Raw genomic sequence first — 25,463 nt, 5'->3', positions numbered from 1 at the left:
CACAGACACACACACAGACACACACACACAGACACACACACACAGACACACACACACAGACACACACACAGACACATACACAGACACATACACAGACACATACACAGACACATACACAGACACAATATTTCAAACTTCAATCAGCAAAGTTAGTGACGAGGAGTGGACAGCTCCCTCTGTTTTCATCGGTCTAGTACAGGTCAGCTATGGCACGGGTTTACTTACAGAGCGTAGCTTCCACTGCTGTCACAATACGGGGCCCCAGATACACCCATTAGATGAGCCACGGTTGTCTGTCCCATCATGTAAATGACACAAGTCACAAACCCCCTCCCCCACCGAATTCAGGGGGTCAGCCGAACACAGACTACAGGCTGTGCCCCAACAGACCAAGCTACAACTGAAGCACCCTGCTCAGGCAAGAGGGTGCGGCAGGATCAAACCACCACATTCAGCAAGATCTCCCTCGGTTTGTACTGACACAACCCCCCTCCCTCCGCCCACACGACCCCACTCACTCCACCCACACACCCCCACTCCCTCCACCCACACACCCCCACTCCCTCCACCCACACACCCCCACTCACTCCACCCACACAACCCCACTCCCTCCACCCACACACCCCCACTCCCTCCACCCACACAACCCCCACTCACTCCACCCACACAACCCCCTCCCGCCACCCACACACCCCCCTCCCTCCACCCACACACCCCCACTCCCTCCACCCACACCCCCCCACTCCCTCCGCCCACACAACTCCACTCACTCCGCCCACACGACCCCACTCCCTCAGCCCACACGACCCCACTCCCTCCGCCCACACGACCCCACTCACTCCGCCCACACGACCCCACTCCCTCCGCCCACACGACCCCACTCCCTCCGCCCACACGACCCCCCCTCCACCCACACCCCCCCACTCCCTCCGCCCACACAACTCCACTCACTCCGCCCACAAGACCCCACTCCCTCAGCCCACACGACCCCACTCCCTCCACCCACACACCCCCACTCACTCCGCCCACACACCCCCACTCACTCCGCCCACACACCCCCACTCACTCCACCCACACCCCCCCACTCCCTCTGCCCACACAACTCCACTCACTCCGCCCACAAGACCCCACTCCCTCCACCCACACGACCCCCCCTCCACCCACACACCCCCCCCTCCACCCACACAACCCCCCTCCCTCCACCCACACAACCCCCCTCCCTCCACCCACACATCCCCACTCACTCCACCCACACACCCCCACTCACTCCACCCACACACCCCCCCCTCCACCCACACACCCCCCCCTCCACCCACACAACCCCCCTCCCTCCACCCACACAACCCCCCTCCCTCCACCCACACATCCCCACTCACTCCACCCACACACCCCCACTCACTCCACCCACACACCCCCACTCACTCCACCCACACACCCCCCCCTCCACCCACACCCCCCCTCCACCCACACACCCCCCCTCCACCCACACCCCCCCTCCACCCACACACCCCCACTCACTCCACCCACACACCCCCACTCACTCCACCCACACACCCCCCCCTCCACCCACACACCCCCCCCCTCCACCCACACACCCCACCCCTCCACCCACACATCCCCACTCACTCCACCCACACACCCCCCCCTCCACCCACACCCCCCCCACCCACACACCCCCACTCACTCCACCCACACACCCCCCCTCCACCCACACCCCCCCTCCACCCACACACCCCCACTCACTCCACCCACACACCCCCACTCACTCCACCCACACACCCCCCCCTCCACCCACACCCCCCCCTCCACCCACACACCCCCACTCACTCCACCCACACACCCCCACTCACTCCACCCACACACCCCCCCCTCCACCCACACACCCCCCCCTCCACCCACACACCCCCCCTCCACCCACACGACCCCACTCACTCCACCCACACGACCCCCCTCCCTCCACCCACACGACCCCCCTCCCTCCACCCACACGACCCCACTCACTCCACCCACACAACCTCACTCCCTCCACACACACGACCCCACCCACTCCACACACACGACCCCACTGCCTCCACCCACACGACCCCACTCCCTCCACACACACGACCTCACTCACTCCACCCACACAACCCCACCCACTCCACCCACACAACCCCACCCACTCCACCCACACAACCCCACCCACTCCACACACACAACCCCACCCACTCCACACACACAACCCCACCCACTCCACACACACAACCCCACCCACTCCACACACACAACCCCACCCACTCCACACACACAACCCCACTCACTCCACCCACACAACCCCACTCACTCCACCCACACAACCCCACTCACTCCACCCACACAACCTCACTCACTCCACCCACACAACCTCACTCACTCCACCCACACAACCTCACTCACTCCACCCACACAACCTCACTCACTCCACCCACACCTCACTCACTCCACCCACACAACCTCACTCACTCCACCCACACAACCCCACTCCCTCTACCCACACAACTCCACTCCCTCCACCCACACAACTCCACTCCCTCCAACCACACACCCTCACTCCCTCCACCCACACAACTCCACTCCCTCCACCCACCCCAACCCCCACCCACTCCACACACACAACCCCACCCACTCCACACACACAACCCCACCCACTCCACACACACAACTCCACTCCCTCTACCCACACAACTCCACTCCCTCTACCCACACAACCCCACTCTCTCCACCCACACAACCCCACTCACTCCACCCACACAACCCCACTCACTCCACCCACACAACCCCACTCACTCCACCCACACAACCCCACTCACTCCACCCACACAACCTCACTCACTCCACCCACACAACCTCACTCCCTCCACCCACACAACTCCACTCCCTCCACCCATACAACTCCACTCCCTCCACCCATACAACTCCACTCCCTCCAACCACAACCCCACTCCCTCCACCCACACAACTCCACTCCCTCCACCCACCCCAACCCCCATTCTCTCCACCCACACCCACCCACTCTCTCCACCCACACAACCCCACCCACTCCACCCACACAGCTCCACCCACTCCGCACACACACCCCCACTTCCTCTGCCCACACCCTCCCCTGCCTCTTCCACCCATTCCCCACTTTCTCCTTCCCTACACCCACTCCCTACTCTCTGTCCCCACCACTTCTCTCATCTTCCATGACGACAGTTACCTTTGCGAGACTTGCATCATTGATAATATCAAAGTTTGGAGGAAACAGTGGTATCTCAGCTGCAAACAAAGGAAACGGCAGTACTTGGTTAGAATCAGAGTCTCTGAGAATTACTGCTGTCAGTTAGAGCTCATTTGAAACATCCTCTGATCTGCACCTCACACGAGGCAAAAACTTTCCAGCTCATGGAGTATCATAAATCACATCAACAAACAGAAAAACATCTTCAAACACTGTTTTCAGGTTAGGAATTGTCAGATTCTGTACAATTGTCAAAACTATTATCTCACTCTAGAGATTTAAACAAGAAAACCTTCACTGAGGGAGTGCCACATGTCGGAGGGTCATTGCTGAGGGAGAGGGCACTGTCGGAGGGTCAGTGCTGAGGGAGAGGGCACTGTCAGAGGGTCAGTGCTGAGGGAGAGGGCACTGTCAGAGGGTCAGTGCTGAGGGAGAGGGCACTGTCAGAGGGTCAGTGCTGAGGGAGTGGGCACTGTCAGAGGGTCAGTGCTGAGGGAGTGGGCACTGTCAGAGGGTCAGTGCTGAGGGAGAGGGCACTGTCAGAGGGTCAGTGCTGAGGGAGTGCTGCACTGTCAGAGGGTCAGTGCTGAGGGAGAGGGCACTGTCAGAGGGTCAGTGCTGAGGGAGTGGGCACTGTCTCAGGCATAGCAGGCAAATTGTCTTGTTATTCTCCTTCTGCCAATTTTAATCTTATAGCATTTCCCATTTGGGTTCAATAACACATCCCACCTAATGGATTGGGGCAAATGTTGATGACAGAGTCCTGAGGTTTCCAAAACAGAAATGAGGAGCTTAAAGACAGTGAACCATCATCAGCTCCACAGAAACTGATGCTTTGTACAGCAGCTTTCTCCCACACATTGAGGTGCACAAGAACAGGAGGAAGCCATTCAGCCCATCAAGCCTGTTCCACCCCCCAATGAGATCATGGTTCCCAGCTCCACAACCCTTATTATCTTCAGTTAACCAAATAAATCAATCAACCTCTGCTTTAAAATTAAGAATTGATCCAGCAATAATTGCTATTTGCTTCTGCCATATCCTGAGTCACGTTTCGTCATTTCACTTCTGAAATACCTGGCTTTCATCTTAAACTCTGCTCCTTGACTGACTGCCCAGGCAAAGAAAATGGCTTCTCCCAGTGTGCTCTGCTCGTTATTTCAAAAACTTTAATCAAATCAAATGATTTGTGCAAAAGACTCTGAACATTTACACTGGAACCTCTGGTCATGACCGTGAAACTGAAGCTGAGTTTGGGATCATCACCAAAGCCCACGTGAAAACCACGTCTACCTCACTCAATCCGAGAGGCCACACACAATCCAGACATGGTAAATCCAGCCACTTACGCTCTTTGTAGATAACTCCAATGAGTACCTCAGGCTTGGTGCTCACCAGGATGATGGGCCTGTCCTCTGTTGTTTTAGGAAGTAACTGCACCTGTTGAGACAGTTCTAACTCCAAGCGATGGCCCTCATAAATAAACTCTTGATTCTGAGGAGAGATGTTAGTCTGTATGAAGAGAGCGTCCATCAATATGTTGGTTCTGCAAAAACGGAGAGGCAAGATTTTGATGTAGAGATGATGAGATGGTAGACACTAACATCTCTACTTCTGTTAGAATCCTCGCTGATTTTTCATTGCTTTTATTGTTTTATTTTCTCATTTTTGGTTTGGAGCTGCAAACTGTGCACTTTGAGCTGAAGGTGACCTTTGGCTGTAGTAGATTGAGTTTTAAAAAATGAACAAACAGGCTGTATTTTTTTGTTTGTAATGCCAGGCCTGAAAGTTAATTGCAGGTTGGTTCTTAATCAAAGTGTTCCATAGATGCTTTGGTACCAATGGAAAGTATTATGTCTAACCAAATAGCAGATGGTTAGTCATTAACAAGGTTGGAAATTAAACCCAGCAGGTCTGGAGGGAACATGATGGTTGAACAGAGAGGGGCTTAGAGATCAAACTTTTTTTTAAGACTGTGTTTCCAAGAGAACTTTTTTGTCACATGAAGGTTTGAAAGGTCCCTGTCCAACTCCCACTTTTAGCCACGGGAAGGTCAGAGAATAGAAACTATGTACCACTGACTTTCTCAGAGTGAACTGTAAAGGTGACCCTGGTTTATGTTGTCAGAAGATCAACCAGTTACCTTTGCCTGTGGAACAATGCATCATGGAAACCACTTCAGTTATCTGGCCGCTTTTGTTATTGTCTTTTATTTCTCCCTGTATCAGGTTTGTTTTTCTGTCTTTTGTGTGAATGGAGCTGAAAACAAAGGTTATTGGGTTTGCTTTCTGCATCTCCCATCCAGTTGCAACCTGTGTGCCTTGCTGTCTAAGCTCCCGTTGATCTGTGAGTTGTTGTTTGCTATGGTCTGCTTGTACAGCTTGCAAAACAAAACTTGTTACTGTACTTAGGTACACATGACTACAATAAATTAAAACAAATTAAACCATAGACATCAATTTGATTATTTTGTTGTTTAATTTAGCCCTTTTTCACTTACTGCATTATCAAAAAAAAGTTATATTTTTGTTTAAGCTATAAACCCTGTATCTAGAACTGATTATTTAGGTCTGGGTTAGTTTTTTGAAAATGTCTGGCTCAGAACCATTGGGGTAAATTTTGAGCATTTTTGCTTGTTTTAATATTTCTGTGTTGCTGATATCGAGGTAGAAAAGCTGTCTGTCTCTGTGTCCAAGCAATTTCTTTCTCAATTCTTCTGCCTCCATATATTTTAAATCAATATCCTTATGACTAGAGCTACTAACAATCCAATCTTACAAACATTCACTGAGAGGAAGGGAAGGGCTGGTGAGTACATGGGGACCATAAGTGCAACCAAACAAGGTGTGATAGCACGCCTGGGAAATCTTTACGTGCAGCTTTTGTGAATCACTTTCACAGCTCCAGAATATCTCTGCAGGAGTTACTCAAAGTGGTGTCCCAGAACCTACCATCTTCAGCTGCTTCATCAATGGTCAACATTAACCAGTTTGGGCCAAAGGGCCTCTCTCTGTGCTGTAGGATTCTATGAGTATATGACCTATCCTCCATTATAACATCAGAAGTGGGGATATTTGCTGATAATATTTAACAGCATTTGTGACTCCTCAGATATGAAACTGTCCATCTACAAATGCAACATGGCAAGGATAACATCCAGTCTTCAGCTGATAAGTGACAAGTAACATTCACAACACACAGGTGCCAGACCATGACCACCTTCAACAAGAGAGAATCGAACCATCTCTCCTTGAGATTCAAATCGCAATACAACATGGAATCAATCAGAATCAAATCCTGAGGGTTACCAAGGATCAGAAACAGTACTTGACTTCCCATATAAATACAGTGGCTACAAGGAGCTGGTCAGAGTCTAGGAATCTGCTGGGAGTAACTCAGTTCCTGACTCTTCAGCATTTCCACCATTAACAAGGCACAAGTCAGGAGTGTGATGGAATACTCCCTACTTGCCTGGATGGGGGCAGCTCTATCAACACTCAAGAAGCTCAACGCCATGCAGGACAAAGTAGCCCTCTTGATTGGCACCACCTTCAACATTCACTCCTTCCACCAGCAACTTGGAGTGCCAACAGTGTATACCATCTATAAGCTGTGCTCCAGTCACTCACCAAAGCTCCTCTGACTGCATCTTCTGAACCAGCAACTACTACTATCTGGAAGGACAAAGACAGCAGATACATGGGAACACCACCTCCTGCAAGTTCTCCTCCAAATGACATTTCAATTAGAAATATATCACTGTTCCTTCAGTATTGCTGGGTCAAAATCCTCAACTTCCTTCCTAATGGCATTGTGGGTATCCCTACACCCTAAAGAATGCAGTGGTTCCAGAAGGCAGCTCACCACCACCTGATAAAGGGCAATTAGGGATGGGCAATAAATGATGGGCTCACAGCCCATAAAAATGAATACGCTGTACCTGAAAAAGGAGTACTTGTAATTCTGGAAGATCAGACTGTCCTAAAGTTGACTCCTTTTACACAATTAATAATTCAACTTTCTTTTTAAGTATTGCTGACTTTGAGACTTTGCTGTCAAACAAAGAGGTTTAAGACAATTTCAGGTCCGAAGAGCTGACACTACAACTATGGTCCGTTCCAGGATGAAGTCACAATTTCAATTAAAGACAAGCATCGAATCACTTTGATAACAGTGGAGGAAACCAATTTGGCACAAGGAATGATCATCCTTTTAACTGGGGTTTCTGGTTAAGGACACGATCATGTTAGTCTCATTCTGAAACAGCGGGCTTGCTATTAAAAACAATGACATGTGATGAGTTGTGATCCTTGGAGGGGGCAGGTGTTTGTTGTGGAAACACAGGATCATTAGAGTAAAGAAGGAGACTATTCAGCCCATCAAGTATATGGAATGTTCCGCAGAGAGCTGGCCATTGATCCCTGTAAGCCTGAAAGTCGATTTCCTTCAAGTCTCCATCCAATTACTTTTAAGAAGAATTCCTTGTCTCTACATCCCCCATCAATGTGGCCAGTCTTCACTCTTCCTCATATCCCCTGTATCTTCCTCATATCCCTCTGTATCTTCCTCATATCCTTCTGTATCTTCCGCGTATCCCCCTGTATCTTCCTCATATCCCCTTGTATATTTTGCCCGGAACATTGAACTGTTGCCTCCTGGTCCTTGGATGACCAGTTAATGGAAACTGTTTTTCTTTATTGATGTTATCTGTTATTGTTATAATCATGTGCACCTCAATCAAATCTTTCCTCAATCTCCTTTACTCCAAAGAGAACAAGCCTGGCCTAACTCCAACCTAACCTTGTTACTAAAATCCCTCATCCCTGGAAGCAATCCAGTAGACATCCCTGAAGAGCCTTGTATCTTTCCTAAAATGTGTGGAGACCAGAACTGCAGAGACTTTTTTATAAAGTTCTGGTCAGGTCACAACTGAAGATTCATCAAATTTTCCTTAGTTTTGTACTCAATACTTCCAGTTATGAGGACAAAGATCCCATAAGCTTTGCTAATCATTCTCTCAATGACACTCTGGTTAGATACACCACTAAGACTGCAGCAACTCAAGAATGTACCACCCTCTTCTCAAGGGTCCTTAGGAAGGATGGTAAAATTAGTCACCGGACCCCGAAACATTAACTCTGTTTTCTCCCCACAGTTTCTGCCAGACCTGCAAAATTTCACCAGCAACTTCTGTCTTTGTTGCAATAAATACTGGTCTGGCCAGTAATGTTCTCTTCCCAGAAACAAATGTTAAAAACCTGCCCTGCTATCTTCAAAGATAATGCACAGTAATTAAGGAAAATCAAAGCCATCAATGAAGAATAAATGTTAATTTCTTCTCTCTTGAAGTTGTGCTCAAACTATTATGTGATGCAGAATTGTATAGATGGATAGTACAGGAAATGTCTTAAACTGACTGAGCGTGTTCATGGATGATCCCTGGAATGGTAGACCTAACATACGATGAACGGCTGAGGATCCTGGGATTGTATTCATTATAATTTAGAAGGTTGAGGGGAGATCCAGTAGAAACTTACAAAATAATGCAAGGCTTAGAAAGGGTGGATGCTGGGAATTTGTTTCCGTCAGGCAGGTATACTAGGACCCATGGGCATAGAATTAGAGGGAGTCAATTTAGAACAGAAATGAGGAGACATTTCTTCAGCCAGAGAGTGGTGGACCTGTGGAATTCATTGCCACGAAGCGCAGTGGAGACCGGGACGTTAAATGTCTTCAAGGCAGAGATTGATAAGTTCTTAATCTCGCAAGGAATTAAGGGATACAGGGAGAGTGCGGGTAAGTGGAGTTGAAATGTCCATCAGCCATGATTAAATGGTGAGTGGACCTGATGGGCCGAATGGCCTTACTTCCACTCCTATGTCTTATGGGCTGCAACTAGTATTTCAGATTTGTGAAGAGTTAAGACACATAACTCAGAGCTGTAACAACTCTGAATCACTCATCTAAGACAGTGGTAAGTATTGTTTCCTTGGGGGCATTTTCAGTAAATACAGTACACTTAATACAACACTGACAGCTGGACATGGGAACACCACCCCAGCAAGATCAACTCCCAGCCATTCACCATTCTTTAAGTCACTGGATCAAAACCCTGGAACTCCTTCCCTAACAACATTAGACCATAAGGAATAGGGACAGGAGGAGGCCATTCAGCCTCTTGAGCCTGGTCCTCCACTAAACAGGATCATGGCTGATCCGACATTCCTCATGTTCACTTTCCCGCCTTTCCCTGTAACCCACGATTCCCCGTCTGATCAAGACACTCTCTATCTCAGAATTAAATATACACAGCAACTCTGCTCCCACGGTTCTCTGTGGCAAGGAGTTCTAAGTCTCACAACCCTCTGAGAGAATAAATCCCTCCTCATCTCAGTTTAAAATGGTGCCCCTTTATTCTGAGACTCTGCCCTCTGGTCCAAGACTCTCCCACGAGGGGAAACATTCTCTCAGCATTTACCCTGTCGAACCCCTTAGGAAGCTGATATGTTTTAATAAGATTCTTCTTAACTCATTTTCCTAAACTCCAGTGAGTAGAGTCCCAGTCTGTTTAGCGTTTGCTCATAAAACAATCCCTCCATCCCAGAGATCATCCCAGTGAACCTTTTCTGAACTGCCTCCAATGAAACAATCTAAGGAAACTTAGCTAAGGGGACCAAAACCGCTCACAGTGCTCCAGATGGGGGCATGAGATAGCTTTGGCAAATAGAGTTAAGGAGAATCCAAAGGGTTTTTACAAATTCATTAAGGACAAAGGGTAACTAGGGAGAGAATAGGGCCTCTCAAAGATCTGCAAGGCGGCCTTTGTGTGGAGCCGCAGGGGATGGGGGAAGATACTGAGTATTTTGCATTAGTGTTTACTGTGGAGTAGGACATGGAAAATATAGAATGTAGGGAAATAGATGGTGACATCTTGAAAAATGTCCATATTACAGGAAGTGCTGGATGTCTTGAAATGCATAAAAATGGATAAATCCCCAGGACCTGATGAGATGTACCCTAGAACTCTGTGGGAAGCGAGGGAAGTGATTGCTAGGCCTCTTGCTGAGATATTTGTATCATCGATAGTCACAGGTGAGGTGCTGGAAGACTGGAGGTTGGCTAACGTGGTGCCACTGTTAAAGAAATATGGTAAGATCAAGCCAGGGAACTATAGACCGGTGAGCCTGACATCGATGGTGGGCAAGTTGTTGGATGGAATCCTGAGGGACAGGATATACATGTATTTGAAAAGGCAAGGACTGATTAGGGATACTCAACATGGCTTTGTGCGTGGGAAATCATGTCTCACAAACTTGATTGAGTTTTTTGAAGAAGTAACAAAGAGGATTGATGAGGGCAGAGCAGTAGAAATGATCTATATGGACTACACTAAGACGTTCCACAAGGTTCCCCATGGGAGACTGATTAGCAAGGTTAGATCTCATGGAATACAAGGAGAACTAGCCATTTGGATACAGAACTGGCTCAAAGGTAGAAGACAGAGGGTGGTGGTGGAGGGTTGTTTTTCAGACTGGAGGCCTGTGACCAGTGGAGTGCCACAAGGATCGGTGCTGGGCCCTCTACTTTTCATCATTTATATAAATAATTTGGATGTGAGCATAAGAGGTACAGTTAGTAAGTTTGCAGATAGCACCAAAAATGGAGGTGTAGTGGACAGCGAAGAGGGTTACCTCAGATCTGGACCAGATTGGCTAATGGACTGAGAAGTAGCAGATGGAGTTTAATTCAGATAAATGCGAGGTGCTGCATTTTGGGAAAGCAAATCTTAGCAGGACTTATACACTGAATGGTAAGGTCCTAGGGAGTGTTGCTGAACAAAGAGACCTTGGAGTGCAGGTTCATAGCTCCTTGAAAGTGGAGTCGCAGGTAGATAGGATAGTGAAGAAGGCATTTGGTATGCTTTCCTTTATTGGTCAGAATATTGAGTGCAGGACTTGGTAGGTCATGTTGCGACTATACAGGATGTTGGTTAGGCCACTTTTTGAATATTGCGTGCAATTCTGGTCTCCTTCCTATCGGAAAGATGTTGTGAAACTTGAAAGGATTCAGAGAGGATTTACAAGGATATTGCCAGGTTTGGAGGATTTGAGCTACAGGAAGAGGCTGAATAGGCTGGGGCTGTTTTCTCTGGAGCATCAGAGGCTGAGGGGTGACCGTATACGGATTTATAACATCATGAAGGACATGGATAAGATAAATAGACAAAGTCTTTTACCTGGGGTGGGGGAACCCAGAACTAGAGGGCATAGGTTTACGGTGAGAAGGGAAAGATAAAAAAGAGACCTATGGGGAAACCTTTTTACGCAGAGGGTGGTACGTGTATGGAATGAGCTGCCAGAGGAAGTGGTGGAGGCTGGTACAATTCCAGCATTTAAAAGGCATCTGGATGGGTATATGAATAGGAAGGGTTTGGTGGAGGGATATGGGCCAGATGCTGGCAGGTGGGACTAGATTGGGTTGGGATATCTGGTCAGCATGGACGAGTTGGACCGAAGGGTCTGTTTCCATGCTGTACATCTCTATGACTCTATCACTCTATGTGGTCCTCCCAGCACCTTACAGTAACACTTCCCTATTCTTACACTCCAACCCTCTTGAAATCAGGGCTAACGTTCCATTGCCCTTCCTGATCCCCTGCTGCCCCTGTGTGCTAGCTTTCTGTGTTTCATGCACAAGTTCTCCCCAAGTCGCTTTGTGATGCAGCTTTCTGAGGTTTTTCTCCACTTAAATAATATTGTATCCTTTCATTCTCCCTTCCAAAATGAGTGTTTCATTTACCCACATTAAACTCCATTTGTCAACTTTTTGCCCACTTATTTAACCTATACATCTATCTCTCTATAAACTGTTTATATCCCTCTCACAACCTGCTTTTCCATTTATTTTTGTGTTATCTGCAAATTTGGCAACAGAATATTCACTTCCTTCCTCTAAGTCATTAATATATGGTGGGTGCAGTTACACCAAATGGACTGTAACAGTTCAACAGGCAGCTCACCACTGCCCCAGGGGCAATCATTGCAGGTCCAGTTCGCGAAGCCCACCCTCATGGAATGAATAAAAAACACTGTTAGTGGATTCAAAAGCCATATTGAAGCAAGAATAAGATTTTTCACACAGTGAGTCATTAGTGTATGGAATGAGCTGCCTGGAAATGTGGTGGAGACAGGTTCATTGAGGTATTCAAGAGGGAATGGGATGATGATTCAGCAATGGGTGTACAGGGATGTAGAGAAAAGGCAGATGATTGTCATTAGAAAATAGAACCAGTGCAGGCACAATGGGCCAAATGGCCTCCTTCTGTACCATAATAATTGATAAGATTTTGGGATGCCTGGTCAACGTGCATGAGTTACACTGAAGGGTCTGTTCCGTGCTGTATGATCCTATGACTCAATTATCATCTTTAATAAGTGGCAAGACTAGGAAAAACATGTTGTTCACCAGCCACTGAAAACTGATTGATTTGATTGTCAAATGTACTCAAGTAGGAAAGTACAGGAGTACAGTGAAAAATGTATACTGTCCCCACTCAAGGCACTACTTCAGATACAAGCACCGAGATAAGAATGAGGAAGAAAGAAAGAACAATGTCAAAAGCTAAACATTGCAGTAATTATAGTATAGTGTAAAACATGTGAAATAAAACTCAAAATTATACATTGCAGACCTTAGTTTTACGCAGAAAATAAAGAATGTTCAAACTCCAACATGATATAAATTCAGGCAAATTAAAGAGAGACAATTTCAACAAGCCTGCAATCAGAGGAAAGCAGCTTTCTATGGTTTGATATTAGGTGACAGCATTAATTCTCTGTCTCTCTTGCACTCTCCAATACACCAACCCATTGGAACTGAGGAATCAGTGAATTTACATGATCATGGAAAGCAAAATGATCCGGAGAATGAAGCAGTGTCCCTCTGTTCAAGCTCAAGATATTTTCTGAACTTGCTACACATAGGATCATTAGATCTGAGAGGACACAGACAAACACAAAGGCTTACGTGTTGTAGGAGTGGATATAGGTTTTGACCATCAGAGCCTGCTGCAAAGAGAAGATGTGGATCACTGTTCTGTGGAGAATGTCATTGGCTTCTGCAAAGAACTGGTCAAATCCCCAACATTTGGTCTGATCCACCTCCAGGATATTGGCGAGGATGGGAACTAACAAGTTCTTCAAACCCCTGGAGGAACACAGCAAAGGAGGAAAAGGAGGCACAAGATCAGGTACACTCGTCAATGGTAACTACAGAGGTCGCTCACCAAAGTAACAGGAGAAACCACAAACTCAAAAAAAAGACAGCAGCAGGAACTAGCCATTTGGCCCATCATATCTGTGAAACTATTCAAAATGCTCATGGCTGATCTTCTAACTCAGCACCACATTCCTGCTCTCAGAAACAATTTCAGGAGCTGTATCCCAGTGAGAGTCAGCACCTTCAGGAACTGTACCCCAGTAAGAGTCAGCCCCTTCAGGAACTGTACCCCAGTGATAGTCAGCACCTTCAGGAACTGTATCTCAGTGAGAGTCAGCACCTTCAGGAACTGTACCCCAGTAAGAGTCAGCCCCTTCAGAAACTGTACCCCAGTAAGAGTCAGCCCCTTCAGGAACTGTACCCCAGTGAGAGTCAGCCCCTTCAGAAACTGTACCCCAGTGATAGTCAGCACCTTCAGGAACTGTATCTCAGTGAGAGTCAGCACCTTCAGGAACTGTATCCCAGTGAGAGACAGCACCTTCAGGAACTGTATCCCAGTGAGAGTCAGCCCCTTCAGGAACTGTATCCCAGTGAGAGACAGCACCTTCAGGAACTGTATCCCAGTGAGAGTCAGCCCCTTCAGGGATTGTATCCCAGTGAGAGTCAGCCCCTTCAGGATCTGTATCCAAGTGAGAGACAGCCCCTTCAGGATCTGTATCCCAGTGAGAGTCAGCACCATCAGGAACTGTACCCCAGTGAGAGAGAGCACCTTCAGGGACGGTATCCCAGTGAGAGTCAGCACCTTCAGGAACTGTATCCCAGTGAGAGTCAGCACCTTCAGGAACTGTATCCCAGTGAGAGAGAGCACCTTCAGGAACTGTATCCCAGTGAGAGTCAGCACCTTCAGGAACCCTGTATCCCAGTGAGAGTCAGCCCCTTCAGGGACTGTATCCCAGTGAGAGAGAGCACCATCAGGAACTGTACCCCAGTGAGAGTCAGCACCTTCAGGAACTGTACCCCAGTGAGAGTCAGCACCTTCAGGGACTGTATCCCAGTGAGAGACAGCCCCTTCAGGAACTGTATCCCAGTGAGAGTCAGCACCTTCAGGAACCCTGTATCCCAGTGAGAGTCAGCCCCTTCAGGGACTGTATCCCAGTGAGAGAGAGCACCATCAGGAACTGTACCCCAGTGAGAGACAGCACCTTCAGGGACTGTATCCCAGTGAGAGTCAGCACCTTCAGGAACTGTACCCCAGTGAGAGACAGCACCTTCAGGGACTGTATCCCAGTGAGAGTCAGCACCTTCAGGGACTGTATCTCAGTGAGAGTCAGCACCATCAGGAACTGTACCCCAGTGAGAGACAGCACCTTCAGGGACTGTATCCCAGTGAGAGTCAGCACCTTCAGGGACTGTATCTCAGTGAGAGTCAGCACCATCAGGAACTGTACCCCAGTGAGAGACAGCACCTTCAGGGACTGTATCCCAGTGAGAGTCAGCACCTTCAGGGACTGTATCCCAGTGAGAGACAGCACCATCAGGAACTGTAGCCCAGTGAGAGACAGCACCATCAGGAACTGTAGCCCAGTGAGAGACAGCACCTTCAGGAACTTTATCTCAGTGAGAGACAGCCCCTTCAGGGACTGTATCCCAGTGAGAGTCAGCACCATCAGGAACTGTATCCCAGTGAGAGTCAGCACCATCAGGAACTGTATCCCAGTGAGAGACAGCACCATCAGGAACTGTATCCCAGTGAGAGTCAGCACCTTCAGGAACTGTACCCCAGTGAGAGTCAGCACCTTCAGGGACTGTATCCCAGTGAGAGTCAGCCCCTTCAGGGATTGTATCCCAGTGAGAGAGAGCACCTTCAGGAACTGTATCCCAGTGAGAGACAGCCCCTTCAGGGATTGTATCCCAGTGAGAGTCAGCCTCTTCAGGAACTGTATCCCAGTGATAGTCAGCACCTTCAGGAACTGTATCTCAGTGAGAGACAGCCCCTTCAGGGACTGTATCCCAGTGAGAGTCAGCACCATCAGGAACTGTATCCCAGTGAGAGACAGCACCTTCAGGAACTGTATCCCAGTGAGAGAGAGCACCTTCAGGGACTGTATCCCAGTGAGAGTCAGCCCCTTCAGGAATTGTATCCCAGTGAGAGTCAGCACCTTCAGGAACTGTATCCCAGAGAGAGTCAGCCCCTTCAGGGATTGTATCCCAGTGAGAGAGAGCACCTTCAGGAACTGTATCCCAGTGAGAGTCAGCCCCTTCAGGAACTGTATCCCAGTGAGAGAGAGCACCTTCAGGAACTGTATCCCAGTGAGAGTCAGCACCTTCAGGAACTGTATCCCAGTGAGAGACAGCCCCTTCAGGGATTGTATCCCAGTGAGAGAGAGCACCTTCAGGAACTGTATCCCAGTGAGAGTCAGCACCTTCAGGGATTGTATCCCAGTGAGAGAGAGCACCTTCAGGGACTGTATCCCAGTGAGAGTCAGCCCCTTCAGGAATTGTATCCCAGTGAGAGTCAGCACCTTCAGGAACTGTATCCCAGTGAGAGTCAGCCCCTTCAGGAACTGTATCCCAGTGAGAGTCAGCCCCTTCAGGAACTGTATCCCAGTGAGAGAGAGCACCTTCAGGAACTGTATCCCAGTGAGAGTCAGCCCCTTCAGGAACTGTATCCCAGTGAGAGTCAGCGCCTTCAGGAACTGTATCCCAGTGAGAGTCAGCACCTTCAGGAACTGTATCCCAGTGAGAGACAGCACCTTCAGGAACTGTATCCCAGTGAGAGTCAGCACCTTCAGGAACTGTATCCCAGTGAGAGTCAGCCCCTTCATGAACTGTATCCCAGTGAGAGACAGCCCCTTCAGGAACTGTATCCCAGTGAGAGACATCCCCTTCAGGAACTGTATCCCAGTGAGAGTCAGCCCCTTCAGGAACTGTATCCCAGTGAGAGTCAGCCCCTTCAGGAACTGTATCCCAGTGAGAGTCAGCACCTTCAGGAACTGTATCCCAGTGAGAGTCAGCACCTTCAGGGATTGTATCCCAGTGAGAGAGAGCACCTTCAGGAACTGTATCCCAGTGAGAGAGAGCCCCTTCAGGGACTGTATCCCAGTGAGAGACAGCCCCTTCAGGGATTGTATCCCAGTGAGAGTCAGCCCCTTCAGGAACTGTATCCCAGTGAGAGAGAGCCCCTTCAGGGATTGTATCCCAGTGAGAGTCAGCCCCTTCAGGAACTGAATCCCAGTGAGAGAGAGCCCCTTCAGGGATTGTATCCCAGTGAGAGTCAGCCCCTTCAGGAACTGTATCCCAGTGAGCGACAGCCCCTTCAGGAACTGTACCCCAGTGAGAGAGAGCACCTTCAGGAACTGTATCCCAGTGAGAGAGAGCACCTTCAGGAACTGTATCCCACTGAGAGTCAGCACCTTCAGGAACTGTATCCCAGTGAGAGAGAGCACCTTCAGGAACTGTATCCCAGTGAGAGAGAGCACCTTCAGGAACTGTATCCCACTGAGAGTCAGCACCTTCAGGAACTGTATCCCAGTGAGAGAGAGCACCTTCAGGAACTGTATCCCAGTGAGAGAGAGCACCATCAGGAACTGTAACCCAGTGAGAGACAGCACCTTCAGGGACTGTGTCCCAGTAACTCTAATGAACTAATCTTATAATACAGAACTGATACATATGAAGCAACATCATTTAATTTTGGAAATAAATAATCCGAGCCCACAAACAGCACATGAGATCTTTATCGCAGTGTTGCTGGAGGGAGGACTGTAGACTAGGACATCATCTTTTGAGCAGATATTTACCAACCAACTGAAGAGGCCCTCTGCTCAGCTTGCTATCACGGTAAAGGTAACACCTTCAACACTGTAGCCCCCCATCAGTGCAGTGGCAATCTGCTGTGTGTATAAATCCCAGATTGGGATTCAAACCCAATATCTCCTGACTCACTGACACATCAAATTATAAACTTTGATCTTTATGGCAGAGATCAGTTGCCCCACGATCAATGGGCTGAATAACCTCACCCTGTTCCATTGTCTGGGACATCTTTTGGGGTTTCTTGTACGCTCACACCTTTGTCCTCTTCCTTGCTGTGATCACTTTACCACATTCCCAGTTAGATAGCTGTGAAAATCCAGCCAGGTGTGGATCATACACTAGGGGTTGCCCCTGCTCTACGTGACCCTTCATTGGCAGGACTTACCGGGACAGTCTACAACTGACTGGCAGCTCATGACTCCACTCGATTGACCCTTCGTCTCGGTGCTGCACCCCGGCAATCGCTCCCTGTGGCTTCTGAGTTGTGATTTTATACCTGTAATGAAACCATGCTGAGCTGATAAAAAAACTGGGCAACTTCCAAGGTAGGCTGATGGGGGGGTTAGGTGGGAAATAAATAGCCATGACGTGGAGATGCCAGTGTTGGTCTGGGATGGACAATCTCAGAAGGCACACCACCACCACCAGGTTATGGAGCATTGCTGCTGTGTCAACAAATGAAGGGGCAGCTCTCTGAAAGCTTGTGATTTCAAAAAAAACCTGTTGGACTATAACCTGGTGTCCTGTGACTTCTGGAAATGAACAGGACAGAAGTTTGGTTGAGGAATTGAGCAGGGTGGAGACACTGGGATGTGATTAAAGAAAGAGAATAGATTCAGGGATTTAAAACTATGGCCTTGATGTAAACATAAATCACAGAGATGGGGTGGGATGAAGGATACAGTGAGGTGGAATTTAAAAACAGATGGAGTGAGATGGGAAAATATCAAAAGATGAACACATTTGTAGATGGAAAATTGCATGGATTAAAGCAAGTGAGAGATTTAAAGGCCTTGCTGAAAGTAACCTACATCGTCTCCTTGTTCTTCCGTGGTCCACCATATGGAATGAAGGGTAGGCTGCCGGTCGCCGCTTGGTAGAATGTCACACCGATGCTCCACAAATCCACCGTGACTCCATACGCCTTCTTCTGAGGTTTCCGAAGAACAGCACGTTCATACATATCTGGGTGCTGCCAGGCACAATAACCAGAGAGTGAATATTGAGGACTGCAGTGGGAGCATGTTCTATTCAATTGTTCCCCCTGGGGACACACTGGCTGTCCCTGGAGACACACTGGCTGTCCCTGGAGACACACTGGCTGTCCCTGGAGACACACTGGCTGTCCCTGGGGACACACTGGCTGTCCCTGGGGACACACTGGCTGTCCCTGGAGACACACTGGCTGTCCCTGGGGTTACCTCAAGGGGAGATTCAGGCCAACAAGCATCAGGAAGTTCTGCAACGTAGAAGGATCTTAGCTCGGAGTGACCCAGGCTTCAGTGAATCTCCATATTTACAGGGAAGCACCGGTCAGGAACTGAATCCCCATCACTGTCATCGCCACAATCCAACCCTACTACATCACACCGACACCCCCCACCCCACACCTCTACTCACACCAACACCCCTACTCACCTAACACCCCTCCCCCACAAACTGATGTACCCCTCCTCCACACCCCTACTCACAACAACACCCCTCCCCCACAAATTGTCAGCCCTTCCCCCACATCCCCTCCTAACACCAACTATCCCTCTCCCCAACAACCCACCCCATTACATTCCTCCAGTCCCACAATGACAGCCCCTCCCCCCCACACCAACAATCCCCTCCCCATGCCATCCCCTACCCCACACCCTCCCCCACATCAACACCACCTATCTCCCACACCCCCTCCTTACAGCAACACCCCCACACTGACAGCCCCTCCCCTACACTAATTCCGCCCACACCAACAATCCCCTCCCCCACATCTCCTCCTCACACCAAGTAACCCTCCCCCAAACTGATACCCCCTCCCCTACATACCCCCCTTTCCACACCAATACCCCATCTCCACACACCCTCCCCCACGCCAATACCCCCTATCCCCCACTCCCCCACGTCACAGCAACACCTCCCCTAAACTAACAACCCTCCCCCACACCAACCCCCTCCCCTACAACAACACTCCCCCTCCCCCACACCAACACCCCTAAACACCCCTCCCCGAAACTGAACCCCCCAACACTGACACCCCCTCCCCAACAATGAACCCCCCCAACACTGACACCCCCTCCCCGACACCGACACCCCTAAACATCCCTCCCCAACACTGAACCCCCCAATACTGACACCCCCTCCCCGACACCCTTTGCCATGCCAATTCCCCCTACACTGACAGCCCAAACCCTTCTCTCCCCCGACACCGACACCCCCACACTGACACCCCACACCAACACACCCACACTCCTCTCCCACACTAACACCCCCACCTCGTCCACCAAAACCCCTTCCCCACATCAATGTTCCCACACCCCAACTGTCCTTGCCCCTACAACAACCCTACTCACACTAACCTCCCCCACTCCAACACATAGACCCCCTGAACCAAACCCCCCACACATCAACAAGCCCTGCCCCTACCAAGCCCACGCGCACTCCTACCCTCATGTTTACCCTCCACACCCTGACACACACCACCCCAGCCACTACCGCCTCCACGCCCCCCACCCCCTATCCCTCTGTCCATTTCCTCCAGTGGCTGTAGGTTGACATTGAGCAACTTCAAGCCGTTGGGTGAAATCAAGAACCTTCCGGAGCTGTAGAAGGCGGGACCACTTCCTGCTGACTCACTGGTGATAACACTGTCCAGTGATTCCATAATATCTGATGGATCTGGCAAGGGTACTGACCAAATACTCCTCAGTTCCATACAGTGAGACAAACTGTTCATTATCTTCGAGTTCCCGAGCAGCTCCGAAATCTGTTAGTTTATAAATGGATTGGCCATCGTCCCCAACCACACGCATGATGTTCCCTGGTTTAATATCTCGATGGACCACTCCATTCTCTCTCAACTGGTTCATTCCACCAACTGGTAACAGAGGAAAGAGGGGATTGTGATAGGTGCAGGAAAAGTGTTCCAGTACAGGTATCAGTCTGGGATCTCACTCTCTCAGATGCTGAGTCAGCATTGTCTGATAAACTGGTACCTCACCCAACCTGTATCCCTCAATCAACCCCAATTAAAAAAAAACAAAATAGATCATCTGGTTACTGACACATTGGTGTTTGTGGGATCTTGCTGTGCACATTTAAGCTGCTGTGTTTCCAACATTACAACAGCGGCTCCGTGCCAAGATTGTTTCATTGGTGACGCAGTGCTATACGAGATCCTGGGATCACCAAAAGATGCCATAAACAGACACGAGCCTCCCTTTCTGCGCTGATTCCAAACTGCTCCAAATTGAAAATGATTTGGGTAATTTTCACCAAGTTTCCTTGTGAGTTTGACACAAAGCCATTAGAATCTTTGGAAATCAATGGATCAAAGTCTTCTGTTGGCAGGAATATTACATATCCGTATTATTCAACCGTTAAATCTAAAAGAGTTAAATGATGAAGGTAGGCCATAGGCTCTAGGTTCTAATTGAAGGTCCCTGATAAAATATTAACTCTCTCACTCTCCCCCTGAACACCTACTTCCAGACCTGCTGAGCATTTCCCACATTTTTTGGTTTTCATTTCAGAATTCCAGCACCTTGTCTGCATTGCGAGTGTTTGAATGACTGTTAGTCAAGGACAGTATTACGGTTGCAGAAAGGATGTTTGAGGACTCATCTACTGAGGTCGTCTGGGCTAAGATTAGAAACAGGAAAGGAGAGGCTTTGGGAGTTTTCTATAGGCCTCTGAGTAGTTTCTGAGATGTAGAGGAAAGGATAGCAAAGATGATTCTCAATAGGAATGGGGGTCTTTAACTTTCCAAATATTGACTGGACTGGTTCAAGTAGTTTAGATGGGTCAGTTTTTGTCCAATGCATGTAGGAGGGTTTCCTGACACAGTATGTAGACAGGCCAACAAGGGGCGAGGCTACTTTGGATTTGGTACTGGGTAATGAACCCAGCCAGGTGTTAGGTTTGGATGTAGGTAAGCACTTTGGTGATAGTGACCACAAATTGGTTACGTTTACTTTAGTGATGGGAAGGGATCGATATATATCGTAGGGCAAGAGTTATAGCTGGGGGAAAGGCAATTATGATGTGATTAGGCAAGATTTAGGATGCATAGGATGGGGAAGGAAAATGCAGGGGATGGGCACAATTGAAATGTGGAGCTTATTCAGGGAACAGCTACTGCGGGTCCTTGATAAGTATGTACCTGTCAGGCAGGGAGGAAATGGTCAAGCGAGGGAACCGTGGTTTACTGAGGAAGTTGAATCTCTTGTCAAGAGGAAGAAGAAGGCTTATGTTAGGATGAGTTGTGAAGGCTCAATTAGGGCGCTTGAGAGTTAGCCAGGAAAGACCTAAAGAGAGAGCTAAGAAGAGCCAGGAGGGGTCATGAGAAGTCATTGGTGGATAGGATCAAGGAAAACCCTTAGGCTTTTTATAGGTGTATCAAGAATAAAAGAATGACTAGAGTAATATTAGGGCTAATCAGGCATAGTAGTGGGAAGTTGTGTGTGGAGTCAGAGGAGATAGGGGAAGCATTAAATGAATACTTTTCATCAGTATTCACACTAGAAAAAGACAATTTGGTCAAGGAGAATACTGAGATACAGGCGACTAGACTAGACAGGATTGAGGTTCACAAGGAGGAGGTGCAAGCGTAAAAATAGATAGGTCCCCTGGGCCGGATGGGATTTATCCAAGGATTCTCTGGGAAACCAGGTAGGAGACTTGCCGAGCCTTTGGCTTTGATCTTTATATCGTCACTGTCCACAGGAACAGTGCCAGAAGGCTGGGGAATAGCAAATGTTGTCCCCTTGTTCAAGAAGGGGAGTAGAGACAACCCTGGTAATTATAGACCAGTGAGCCTTACTTCAGTTATGGTTAAAGTGTTGGAAAGAGTTATAAGAGATAAGATTTATAATCATCTAGAAATGAATAAGTTCATTAGGGATAGTCAATACGGTTTGGTGAAGGTTGTTCCTCACTAATATATGGATTTCAGTAAAGCATTTGATAAGGTTCTGCACGGTAGGCTATTGCACAAAATATAGAGGCATGGGATTGAGGGTGATTTAGCGGTTTGGATCAGAAATTGGCCAGCTGAAAGAAGACAGAGGGTAGTGGTTAATGGGAAATATTCATCATGGAGTTCAGTTACTAGTGGGGTACTGCAAGGAACTGTTTGGGTCCACTGCTGTTTGTCATTTATATAAATGACCTGGATGAGGGCACAGAGGATGGGTTAGTAAATTTGTGGATAACACCAAGGTCGGTAGAGTTGTGGATAGTGATGAAGGATGTTTTAGGTTACAGAGAGACATAGATAAGCTGCAGAGCTGGGCTGAGGGGTGGCAAATGGAGTTTAATGCGGAAAAGTGTGAGATGATTTACTTTGGAAGAAGTAACAGGAATGCAGAGTACTGGGCTAATGGTAAGATTCTTGGTAATGTAGATGAGCAGAGAGATTTCGGTGTCCAGGAATATAGACTCTTGAAAGTTGCCACCCAGGTTGATAGGATTGTCAAGTAGGCATTTGGTAAATCAGAAGCTATGCTGGTAGGGGGTTTAGTGGAGGGTGCCTGACTTGAAGGATGCAATGCAATTCCCACTTAGATCGTCGCCAAAAGGTTCTTTTGTACTTAGGAATTTTTATTGCTCTCTTCCTTCCACCAGCTGTATAAGGCTAACTATGTACAACTACTAGAGAGGATAAAACAGGATTTGCAGCAGTGGGAGGGATTACCATTATCGTGGCTGGGTCAAATAGTCCTGATTAAAATGAATGTCCTTCCTTGACTGCTATACCCCACGAGAATGCCCTGTTGTTTTTACCTAGACAAGTGTTACAGAGGATTAATGGTTGGCTAGGGTCCTTTATTTGGTGCCATAGGCATCCTCTAATTTAATTCACTAAATTAGCTTTCGCAAGTTGAGGGAGGGGTGGATCTTCTGGATTTGAAGAAATACAAAATAAATGCTCTGTTAACATATGTTGGTGACTTGGTACAGGGGAATTCAGAATCGATCTGGCTTGATATTGAAGCCTCACTTTCGAGATGTCCTCTAATTAATTAATTATTTATGGACAAGATGAAATCCATGACCAGGCAATGCAATAGTCCAATTATCTTGAAGACGGTGAAAGCCTGGAGGATCATGAAGCAAGACAAGGGCAATTGGTCTAAGACTTCGCCACTTACCCCGTTGGTAGGAGCCCTAAGATTTAAACCTGGGGTAATGGACTCCAGTTTGAACACATGGGAGAACAAAGGAATTCTATGTTTGGGAGATTTATTTGAGGGAGAGGTCCTGATGTCATTTAGTCAGTTAAGCCAGAAATATGGATTGTCCAATAGGGACTTTTTCTGTTACTTCCAGATAAGGGACTATATATAGAGGAAGACCACACGCCTGACCCAATGTTATAAATCAGACGCAGTGAAAAGGGTACTCCAGTGCGCGGGTACTCTTTCACTTAGTACTTTATATCATTTACAGAAAGGCCGTGCTCTGGGGAATATGGAAGGACTCTGTAAGATGTGGAACCGAGAGTTAGGACAGGACATTTCACCAGAGATATAGGAAGACATCTGGGGGAATGTATGGAAAATTTCAGTATGTAACAGAGCACAGACTATGCAATTGAAGATCTTACACAGGGCTCATATGGCACCAGAAAGGCTAGCTAAGTTTAACAGAGCAGTGTCACCAGACTGTCCCAAATGTAAAATTAATATGTTAATATATCTCACACATTGTTATCGGTCATGTTGCAAGATCCAAAGATATTGGAGTACTATAGTAAGGGAGTTAGAGGACATCCTGGGGATTGGAATTAACATGGATCCAATCATTCTTCTTTTGGCGTTGCCAAATTTGCTGTCTCTGGGGGAACACAGGAAGAGACTGTGTAATGTCCTTGCCATTGCACGAGGAAGAACATTTTAATGAATCGCAAGTCAGAGAAACCACCAGGTCTTATGGGGTGGCGTGGGCTGGTGACGGAGCATTCCCCCAAGACTACCTCACAAATATGGTTCACACAAAACGGAGCAGTTCTACCGGACGTGGCGGCCACTTTTAAATTATATTGACGCTGACTTGTCGGCAATATTAGCCAGGGCTGTGGCATAGCCGTGGGAATCTTTGTGGGTGCCTGTGGGGCACTGGGAAGAGGAGACCAGAAGGAAAAGAATATGGGTACTGTAGGGGGTATTCCCAGGGATGGGAGCCTCAGTGCAAGTGTGATGAGTCAGACAGAATAAAGTAGTGAGATATTATTTAATTTAAGTTATCTGAATGTAGTCTAAACTAGTATTTATTTAATATATTTGTAGTTTAGTTTTAGTTAAGTAGATATGTGTGTTTTGGTAGAATAGTGGGTTGTTTATTAACAATGGTGCTTGTTCAGACACTTATGGCCTTGTTATTTTGTACTACTTTTTTTTCTGTTTTGACAGTGTTATTCTTTTTCTTTATATATAAATGTTTTGTAAAAGATTTTAAAAAGCTTTTCAATAAAAATTCTTATAAAAAAAAGAAGGCATACAATATGTTGGTTTTTATTGGTAGAGGGATTGAGTTTCAGAGCCATGAGATCCTGCTGCAGCTGTACAAGACACTGGTGCGGCTGCACTTGGAGTATTGTGTACAGTTCTGGTCACCGCATTATAGGAAGGAAGTGGAAGCTTTGGAAAGTGTTCAGAGGAGATTTAATAGGATGCTGCCTGGTATGGAGGGAAGGTGTTATGAGGAAAGGCTGAGGGAACTTGAGGCTGTTTTCACTAAAGAGAAGAAAGTTGAGAGTCGACTTAATTGAGACATATAAGATAATCAGAGGGTTAGATAGGATGGACAGGGAGAGCCTTTTCCCTCAGATGCATGAGGGGACACAGCTTTAAACTGAAGGGTGATAGATGCTGCCTAACCTACTGTGCTTTTCCAGCGCCATACTTTTCGACCCCTCCCCAGCCCCAGATGGTGACTCTGCCTGACTGGGCTATTATACAGTTTCAAATGAAAGCAAAATATTGCAGAT

General features: G+C 47.9%; 1 protein-coding gene across 1 annotated transcript in view; it reads right to left on the bottom strand.

Annotated features, from left to right (window-relative positions):
• Positions 1-25,463, bottom strand: part of LOC122562920 (serine/threonine-protein kinase TBK1-like) — a 59,903-nt gene that overhangs the window by 27,090 nt on the left and 7,350 nt on the right. The window contains exons 5-10 of the mRNA XM_087973418.1: positions 20,170-20,351; positions 18,304-18,464; positions 17,658-17,768; positions 13,265-13,444; positions 4,588-4,784; positions 3,218-3,276 (exon numbers count right to left, since the gene is read on the bottom strand). Coding sequence (XP_087829544.1) covers positions 3,218-3,276; positions 4,588-4,784; positions 13,265-13,444; positions 17,658-17,768; positions 18,304-18,464; positions 20,170-20,351 — 890 coding nt within the window. The remainder of the gene's footprint in view (positions 1-3,217; positions 3,277-4,587; positions 4,785-13,264; positions 13,445-17,657; positions 17,769-18,303; positions 18,465-20,169; positions 20,352-25,463) is intronic.

The sequence above is a fragment of the Chiloscyllium plagiosum genome, unplaced genomic scaffold (assembly GCF_037043375.1).
Source record: "Chiloscyllium plagiosum isolate Xiang-an unplaced genomic scaffold, Cpla_swu_hap1 HiC_scaffold_26, whole genome shotgun sequence".
NCBI classification, from domain to species: domain Eukaryota; kingdom Metazoa; phylum Chordata; class Chondrichthyes; order Orectolobiformes; family Hemiscylliidae; genus Chiloscyllium; species Chiloscyllium plagiosum.
The sequence above is the reverse complement of the archived record's forward strand: the minus strand, read 5'-3'. Positions and strand labels throughout refer to the sequence as shown.